Raw genomic sequence first — 10,372 nt, 5'->3', positions numbered from 1 at the left:
TTCAAACTTAGCCAGTTTGCTGATGACACTGCAGTGTTTTTGAAAAACAAATTTGAAGTACCCAAAATAATAAGATACGTTGAGGAATTCACTGGTGTTTCAGGCCTTAAAATGAACTTAGATAAATCTGTATTATTTCCCCTTAAAGATTGCTCCTCTTCAGAAATAGAAAATATTCCAGTTAAACATAAATTAACATATTTAGGTGTAATAATTTGTAAAAATGAAAAACAAAGGAGTCAATTAAACTTTGAACCAATTATTGAAAAAACTAAAAAGAAATTTAATTTGTGGTTATTGAGGGACATTTCGATATTTGGGAGGGTTTTATTGTCAAAGGCGGAGGGTATATCTAGATCTGTTTATACGTCATTATCATTAGATGTGCCTCCCAAAATTATTAAAGATCTAGATCAGATTCTTTATAATTTTATTTGGAGGAAAAAACCACATTATTTAAAAAAGGAGGTAATTTGTAATCCTAAAGAGCAAGGCGGACTGGAGGTCTTAGATTATAATACTCTCAATGATACTTTTAAAATTAAATGGTTGATAGAGTTTATGAAAAATAGAGAAAGTCCTTGGAATGCATTTCCTAATTATATATTTAATACTCTTGGAGGCATAGACTTTTTGTTGAAATGTAATTTTTCTGTTGACAAAATTCCTGTTAAATTGGCCGGTTTTCACAGACAAGCCCTGTTAGCATGGCAATTGGTTTATAAGCACAATTTTTCACCCCACAGATATTTCATATGGAACAACAAAGACATATTATTCAAAAACAAATCTTTATTCTATCATACTTGGTTCAAGGAAGGTATACTTTTAGTAAGACAGTTAGTTAATTCCCATGGATACTTGTTATCGTATACTGAATTTCTTCAGAAATTCCAATTACCAGTTAAACCAAGAGAATTTGCGATTGTTTTTGATGCAATTCCAAAGAGTGTGATGTTACTTTTAAAAAACTGTAACTTAGAAGAAATCAGCATAGTTAATCCTTTTGGTAACATTTTCATTGAAAATACTGATGTTTTAAAGCAAAAGTGTAGCAATAAGATTATAAGAAATGCTCTTTGTTCTGTCTCCTTACCCGCAGCAAGATTTTTTTGGTCATCTTTGTTTGGTAATATCAATTGGGTTAAAGCGTGGAAACTGCCAAATAGGTTTTGTATCAATAACAAAATTAAGGAAGTGTCTTACAAAATACTCCATAGAATTTATCCTGCTAAGCATGTTTTGGAAAGATTTAAGCTTAATATTTCATATTCTTGTGAATTTTGTGGTCAAGAAAAAGAAACTATCTTACATCTTTTTTTTCATTGTATTTATTCAAGAATATTTTGGAAAGATTTGGAATTCTATATTAACAGAAAAATTGAAGGTATGATAGAAATTTGTATATTTGATGTAATTTTTTATACAGAAAACGAAAATTTGAATAGTAAAGAACAATATATTATACAATTGTTTATTTTGTTAGGAAAATTCCATATACATAAGAAAAAGTGGGCTCAATGTAAACCAAATTTTGTACATTTTATAAATGACTTTAAATTATATCTAAATCTCTTGGAACAAACCGAAAACAAAAAAGCACTGAAAACATGTAATGCTCTGAAATCATTGAAATGTATGTAACTTTTTCTCTCTCTCTTTTTCTCTCTCGCTCTCTTTTCTCTGGCAGCTAATGTTTATTTGATTATTTGAATATGTAATACCTCATGTTCTTATGGCATTGAATTAATAAAGCATAAAAAAAAAAAAAAAAAAAAAAAAAAAAAAAAAAAAAAAAAAAAAACTTCTTGAAATTAATCGCAAGTGATTGACACCGACCGGAAGTTATAAATGCTCACGCCACTATTACATCAGAAATAAGGTGCATTTCATGTAGTGATTATTTTCACTACCTGTTTGCGCACATGTGCAAAAACGGCGCTTATTAAGGACGCGCTAAAATTAGTGATGGCGTCTGAACGATCTATTTATTCTGCAGCAGAGCTAGAGAGAACTAATTTGGGTGAGATGCGTTTGTTGCAGCTCCACATTATTAAAAGTTAAAAATATGAGTTTCATATCGAATGTTAGAAGGGGATTTAACACAGTGAACACTAATCGATTTTAAGAGTGTGTTTTCTGTTCATATTTATGCATATTTTTATAGTTTTATTTAAGTTTACATGAACTTGATTATCTTTCCATGTGCGCCATTTTCCCCCATGTGCTTTGCTTCCTAACAAATTGAAATCTTTTTCGAACAGATGGAGGTGTATTATATCATAACATGACAAACTATTCTCTCCTTTCCTCTTCTCTGTGTGCAGGTAATTGTTTGTCATACAGCATTTAAGAATTGACTGTTGTTTAGCAAATGTTTATTGCAAAATGTATTTTTCTAAAAAAATATTTCCATTAACTTCATATGACATTTAACATAAAGTGGATTATTATTAACTAATATTCAATATATTATATTTCCTCTGTCTATTCATATCATTCTTAATTAATCTTGAAAATACATTATACATTCACAAAACATTACATTTTAGAAGAGAGAGAAAGAAGAAAGAAAAGGCGATATTGTATTGGCAAAGTCTGTATAACTCAATTGTATTTCAGATGCTGTCACATTTTCTATAACCTAAAAAACTGAGTATAAGAACATAACTGTTAATGTTTTCTTGTTTTGGATGGGGGGGCTTGCAAGGATGAAAATGCATTAAGCCCATAAAATGATGAGCCAACTGTACATGACAAGACCTGGGCTGGCTGTGACTGAGAACATGGCCACTATATGCCAGTTGTCTTCATATTTGTGCCCTGAAACCCAAAGCAAAAATCAGGTTTATTATTTATCCATATTTTGACTTGGAAACAGATTTTGACTTGGAGGGTCTTCCTACTGTTACAACTAATCATTAATATGTATGAGGATTGAGTATATGACTAACAAAAGGCTTTCAGAATTTATATTAATCTCTTAAAATATTTTGACTTCAGTACCTTAAACCATTCATGGTGCAGGATCTTGTCCAAATCGAGTCTCTTTTTTTGGATCTCGCTGCAGGCAAAAGCAGATCAGTTGGCAGCAGTCTGCGCAGAATGAAAAAGAGACAACTGATTATTACCTGTAACTTCATACCTTCTTCATACCATTTACTTTTATTCTACAATAAACTTTACAACATGACCGGAGGTTAAGAAATCTGACAAACAATCCTGCATAATTTTCAACACTTTTTCTGTTGCCCGTCTTGCTTCTTCATTCTCTTTTGTATGATTTTGAGCTACAATCTGCTTCCTTTGTTGTCATGAAAATCTCACCTTGTGACAAGCCAGTTATGAACCAATGGTTCAGATAGATCATAATCTTGTCATGTTTGTCTGGAAATGTCACATGTACTAGTCAGAACTAGAGCACTCCCAATGAATATACTGTCAATAGCTCAATTAGTCTAGGGTGTCCTTGTTGACCAACCGGGCTTCCTGTTTGATGTCCCGGTGCAGCACTCCACGTTGGCAGCTCATATAAGCGGATTGAGTTGCATGCCTCCTCGTGGTACTTTCCCTGTGATAGAGATTTGGGTGGACAGAACATTTGTGTGCCTAGAAAAAGATTTTGTTATTTGCATTGCATCACCACTGCATTTTGTCTAGGTGTCTATTAGTGTGGTACTTTAGTGATTCTTGTTCTATGGCTTCAATACTTACCCATGAATGTAGTGTAGGCTGCGCATTGAAGGAAGTCCCTGCACCCAAAGTCAATTGGTTTGACTTCTAGGGTGTCCTTGTTGATCAACAGGTTTTCCTGTTTGATGTCCGGTGCAGCACTCCACGTTGGCAGCTCATATAAGCGCCTTGAGTTGCCTGCCGCATGATAACTCAAGCCAACTCTTCGTCGATTCTGCCTCCGCAGTGCTGCACAAAATCAAACAAGTCTTCACAGGGAATGGGCCGCTCCATAACCATGATGTAGTATTCACCCAGATCCTAACAGTCCAGCAGCTGGATTATCTGGGGGGCTCTGGGGCCTTCATTCATGAGGATTAAAAGAGCGACCTCCAATGAAAGATGTTCGGGCTAAAGAAAGAACAGTTTAATGATTGTTAGACAGCGTTGGTTTCCCAAATAATGAATACAGTGATTAAAGAAAAATACAGAAAGCACAGTCTACTTACAAAGTTGATATATTTTGTTTCCTCTGTTTTACCCTTAGTCGGACTCTGGATGGACTGGAGCTTGAAGAGCATCAACACTCCAGTCGGACTCTGCATGGACTGGAGCTTGAAGAGCATCAACACTCCAGTCAGACTCTGCATGGACTGGAGCTTGGAGGGAATCAACACTCCAGTCAGACTCTACATGGACTGGAGCTTGGAGGGCATCAACACTCCAGTCGGACTCTGCATGGACTGGAGCTTGGAGGGCATCAACACTCCAGTCAGACTCTGCATGGACTGGAGCTTGGAGGGAATCAACACTCCAGTCAGACTCTGCATGGGCTGGAGCTTGGAGGGAATCAACACTCCAGTCAGACTCTACATGGACTGGAGCTTGGAGGGCATCAACACTCCAGTCGGACTCTGCATGGACTGGAGCTTGAAGAGCATCAACACTCCAGTTGGACTCTGCATGGGCTGGAGCTTGGAGGGAATCAACACTCCAGTCGGACTCTGCATGGGCTGGAGCTTGGAGGGCATCAACACTCCAGTCGGACTCTGCATGGGCTGGAGCTTGGAGGGCATCAACACTCCAGTCGGACTCTGCATGGACTGGAGCTTGGAGGGAATCAACACTCCAGTCAGACTCTGCATGGGCTGGAGCTTGGAGGGAATCAACACTCCAGTCAGACTCTACATGGACTGGAGCTTGGAGGGCATCAACACTCCAGTCGGACTCTGCATGGACTGGAGCTTGAAGAGCATCAACACTCCAGTTGGACTCTGCATGGGCTGGAGCTTGGAGGGAATCAACACTCCAGTCGGACTCTGCATGGGCTGGAGCTTGGAGGGCATCAACACTCCAGTCGGACTCTGCATGGGCTGGAGCTTGGAGGGCATCAACACTCCAGTCGGACTCTGCATGGGCTGGAGCTTGGAGGGCATCAACACTCCAGTCAGACTCTGCATGGGCTGGAGCTTGGAGGGAATCAACACTCCAGTCGGACTCTGCATGGGCTGGAGCTTGGAGGGCATCAACACTCCAGTCAGACTCTGCATGGGCTGGAGCTTGGAGGGAATCAACACTCCAGTCAGACTCTGCATGGGCTGGAGCTTGGAGGGCATCAACACTCCAGTCTGACTCTGCGTGGGCTGGAGCTTGGAGGGAATCAACACTCCAGTCAGACTCTGCATGGGCTGGAGCTTGGAGGGAATCAACACTCCAGTCGGACTCTGCATGGACTGGAGCTTGAAGAGCATCAACACTCCAGTCGGACTCTGCATGGGCTGGAGCTTGAAGAGCATCAACACTCCAGTCGGACTCTGCATGGGCTGGAGCTTGGAGGGCATCAACACTCCAGTCTGACTCTGCGTGGGCTGGAGCTTGGAGGGAATCAACACTCCAGTCAGACTCTGCATGGGCTGGAGCTTGGAGGGAATCAACACTCCAGTCAGACTCTGCATGGGCTGGAGCTTGGAGGGCATCAACACTCCAGTCTGACTCTGCATGGGCTGGAGCTTGGAGGGAATCAACACTCCAGTCAGACTCTGCATGGGCTGGAGCTTGGAGGGCATCAACACTCCAGTCTGACTCTGCGTGGGCTGGAGCTTGGAGGGAATCAACACTCCAGTCAGACTCTGCATGGGCTGGAGCTTGGAGGGAATCAACACTCCAGTCGGACTCTGCATGGGCTGGAGCTTGAAGAGCATCAACACTCCAGTCGGACTCTACATGGGCTGGAGCTTGAAGAGCATCAACACTCCAGTCGGACTCTACATGGGCTGGAGCTTGGAGGGAATCAACACTCCAGTCGGACTCTGCATGGGCTGGAGCTTGAAGGGAATCAACACTCCAGTCAGACTCTGCATGGGCTGGAGCTTGGAGGGCATCAACACTCCAGTCGGACTCTGCATGGACTGGAGCTTGGAGGGCATCAACACTCCAGTCGGACTCTGCATGGGCTGGAGCTTGGAGGGCATCAACACTCCAGTCGGACTCTGCATGGGCTGGAGCTTGGAGGGAATCAACACTCCAGTCGGACTCTGCATGGGCTGGAGCTTGGAGGGCATCAACACTCCAGTCGGACTCTGCATGGGCTGGAGCTTGGAGGGCATCAACACTCCAGTCTGACTCGATCGATCATAATCTTGTTGTTTCTGTCTGGAAATGTCCCACATACTAGTGAGAACAAGAGCACTCCCAATGAATATACTGACGCTGACTCTAGGGCTGCAACTAACGATTATTTTGATAATCGATTAATCTGTCGATTATTTTTACGATTAATCGATTAATCGGTTTATGTACTTATATATTTTAGTTTTTTCCATTTTTTCCCCGAGTAAATTATTAATAAAGGGTCTTTATCATTCAGCAGCATAGATTTTTAAGAGATTTTAACCATTTTGCATTGTCATATCCTCATCAAAAATATACCTGGAGTTGTTTTATTATGTTAGTAATCCTTTGTCGAACTCTTCTGCAATCAAAACACTGACCCATACTCTAGCAAAATTCACAAGGAGATTTAAAATATTGTTTTCACCATGGCAGTCCTTAGAGCTCCTAAAGTAGTTTAACATCCCAAACAAAGCTTAAGGAATCTTTGAGAACATATTTTCAAGAAGTATAAGGATAAAACAGAATAAAATTGCAGTGCATTGTATTTTATTATTTACTGGAAAAAGCTTTATAGCTTATGCTGTGAAATTGTAAACAATCCTTCGAAAAAAAAGTGCCAATGGCATGAAACCTGAATGGAACTCACAATTTAAAGTAAAATCCATCAGAAGGTTGTCCAGAAAAAAAAAATTGGGACACACACAAAAAATCTGCTGTGTGAAAAAGAGCAGTGAATACTTAGAAAAGAAGTGCATTTTAAATATACTCAAACATTTACCTCTCTCATTCAGTCATAATTAGGCTGCAAGTCTGAATTATGAACTGGTAAACGACAAACTGATCACATAACATGTTTGTAAAGCTTTAAATGTTAACTGTTAAAAAGCAATGTTATCAGCTTTTACGACTAAACATTTGCAAACAACCTTGTACTGGAGAATCTGCACAAATAAAATTCTTAGGGGCCGTTCACATATCGCACCTAAAAACGCGTGGAAAACGCTAGTCGCGCCGCTTTCTCCTTCTTTCCAAAGCGCTCGGGCAGAAGCGCCCCTGAGGCGTCTGCCTTTGCTAAGCAACCATGACGTGCTCTCTCCATGACGTGCCCTCTCCATGAAGACCCGGAAATTTCAGCAAAGGATAAATGGATGCGGTGTGGACGCGCCTGGAAAAACGGGCGCATCGCACCGCGTGCGTGTCGCGACCGCGTCGCTTCCATTATGAGAGTGCATACTGCGCGCCTACATTGGAAATAACGAACTTGAGCTCGCAAAAGACACGATATGTGAACGGCCCCTTAAACAGTTCAGTAGTGCAGAGTTTACAGGTTAGTCTTCATTTTGAAGGCTCAAAGTAAAGTACTCCCACTTCCCGCTGAATGCTGCAGAGACGCTGTTCGGGAAGCACGTGACATAAAACGAGGCCAGCTATTGGCTATTCGCTACTTCACCTGCTGTACTGGCTGAGTAAAACCTCCGGTGGCTCATTACTGCCACACTTTGGTCACCGCAGATTTGAAATATGCACGAAATGAGCCGCTTATGGCAAATAAAATTTATTTAGCGACGAATCGATTACTAAATTAGTTGACAACTATTTTAATAATCGATTTTAATCGATTAAATCGATTCGTTGTTTCAGCTCTAGCTGACTCCCCATGGTACTTGCCCTGTGATCGAGATTCGGGAGGACAGTACATTCGTGTGTCTGTAAGAAAGAGATTTTGTTATGTGCATCACCACTGCATTTTGTCTAGGTGTCCGTTAGCATGGTACTTTAGTGATTCCTGTTTATGGCTTCAATACTTACCCATGAATGTAGTCAGTGCCGGCCCTACCTAATAATCAATATAAACGGCTGCATTAATTTTGTGGCAAAATATTTCACAGTGCTTGAGCATTGTCTGTTATTGCATATAATAATTCATTCTCAGAAAGCAGATATGGCATTTATATGACATTAACATTTAAAAAAGTTTCAAAAATTTGATTAAATGGGTTGTTGCATGACGTGACTTTTTCACTGTCACAAGATAAAAAAAGTTAAATAATTAATATTGTCATCATTTAAGATGTTTTTGTCTTACAAGGAATCAGCATTGACATAAAAACGTATTTGTTATTAGATTTATTATTATTATTATTTTTTAGCTAAATCTCAAAATTGTCATATGTTGTGTCTCAAGGATGTTCAATAAATTACAACTTTTATCAATTTAAAAGAAAAGCATACAACTGTTAATAAAAATACCTCAGGCATAATTTTACAAGATTTATTTTTTATACATATATTTCTAAAAGCATATTAAATTGATACATTGTGACACTAAAATCTTTGTCCTCTGGTGTGACACCATATCCATATTTTTGTCAACTACCTAAATGTATTTTCCTATCTATATCTTAAAAGATGAATGTAGTGTAGGCTGCGCTTTGAAGAAGGTTGCCGCACCCAATTGGTTTGACTTCTGGGGTTTTCCTGTTTGATGTCCTGGTGCAGCACTCCACGTTGGCAGCTCATATAAGTGGATTGAGTTGCCTGCTGCATGATAACTCGAGCCAACTCTTCGTCGATCTGCACAAAATCAAACAAGTCTTCACAGGGAATTGGCCGCTCCAGAACCATGATGTAGTATTCACCCAGATCCTAACAGTCCAGCAGCTGGATTATCTGGGGAGCTCTGGGGCCTTCATTCATGAGGATTAAAAGAGCGACCTCCAATGGAAGATGTTCAGACTAAAGGAAGAACAGTTTTATGATTGTCAGACGGTGTTGGATTCCCAAATACTCAGTACAGTGATTCGAGAAAAACACAGAAAGCATGGTCTACTTACAAAGCTGATATATTTCATATCCTCGGTTTTCTTGACAAACTTCACTGCCATTCGATCAACAAAAGAAAGAACAATTTGTGTGAGAAATATTTTCAGTTAACATGTGTAGAGGTCATAGCATTGCAATCATTAATACAGACATGGAACATTTGTAAATATAATTTCCAGGCATTAATTGAAAAACTGTAGAGTATATTTAAAAGGGTGAATTGTTCTAAACACTGTATATAACATACACATAGAAGTACCTGCAATAAATGCAAAGGGATGAAGATAAATGACTAGCTAAATAAAAAAACTTGAAATGATATCTGAAGGCCATCCTTCACATGCATCCTTTCGTAGACTGCTCCAAATCCTCCTCGACCCAGCATATCGCTGACTTCATAGTAGAAAAAGATATCTATAAAAGATAAATAAGAGTAATTGACATAATTACAGAGTTTATATTTATTTAACATAAAACTATATTAAACATGTTTTCTAAATTTTCTCACATCTTATATAATTTACCCATGCAGTTTTAGGAACTTATTTTTTGGATAAAACTTCATATTCATCAACTCCCCATTAAGTGCATACAAAATTTAATACTAACATAATAATCAATATTAAATGTTAACCTTCAAAGTGCAAATTAATGACTGCTTCATACCTGAGCAAGGATCAAACAAGGGCTTGGTGTGGCCAGAAGTTTGTAGAACGTCCACACTCCATTCGGACTCAGCGTGGACCGGAGCTTGGAGGGCATGATATACATGATATCCTATTATATATTTATTTTACTTAATATAAAGTATATTCCAGTCTGGCCTTTTCATGCACTGGAGCTTGGGGAGCTTTCTGGTGGGCCACAGTGCATGCTGGAGTTTTTACTAGGTCTTAAACAAACAAATATTACCTTCCAAAATGATTTTTCCTTTTTACATTTCTCCTTCATTCTTCCTCCTTTCCCACCATTGACTATACTGTCTATCTACTATAGACTATATATTCTATACTCTATTTGAGACACATCACGTGTTTATTAGTTGCCTTAAGTAATTAACCTCATGGGATATCAAAATATAAGAAGAATATTAAAATAATGTATCACTTTTTCATTACAATACAGTTTATTCTGTATTGTACTGTAGATACAATACATTGTTTACTTATGTTTAAGCTACTCTTTTTGGTCAGCTAGGTTAGTAATAATTTTCTCATGTGCCATACTTGCTAATGTTTGCTTTAAGTACCTATTGAGAAACATT

At 39.1% G+C, this 10,372-nt stretch overlaps 1 protein-coding gene across 1 annotated transcript; it reads right to left on the bottom strand.

Annotated features, from left to right (window-relative positions):
- Positions 1 to 1,823: 1,823 nt before the first annotated feature.
- Positions 1,824 to 9,879, bottom strand: LOC113056514 (uncharacterized). The gene is made up of 7 exons (XM_026223295.1): positions 9,775 to 9,879; positions 8,737 to 8,931; positions 4,182 to 6,294; positions 3,715 to 4,083; positions 3,482 to 3,609; positions 3,007 to 3,096; positions 1,824 to 2,823 (listed from the first exon to the last, which is right to left on the bottom strand). The coding sequence occupies exons 1-3, from the start codon at positions 9,877 to 9,879 to the stop codon at positions 4,216 to 4,218; spliced, it is 2,379 nt and encodes a 792-aa protein (XP_026079080.1). The 3' UTR covers positions 1,824 to 2,823; positions 3,007 to 3,096; positions 3,482 to 3,609; positions 3,715 to 4,083; positions 4,182 to 4,215.
- Between the last annotated feature and the right edge of the window lie 493 nt (positions 9,880 to 10,372).

The sequence above is a fragment of the Carassius auratus genome, chromosome 37 (genome assembly GCF_003368295.1).
Source record: "Carassius auratus strain Wakin chromosome 37, ASM336829v1, whole genome shotgun sequence".
NCBI lineage: Eukaryota > Metazoa > Chordata > Actinopteri > Cypriniformes > Cyprinidae > Carassius > Carassius auratus.
This window is presented reverse-complemented; position numbering and strand designations above follow the sequence as displayed.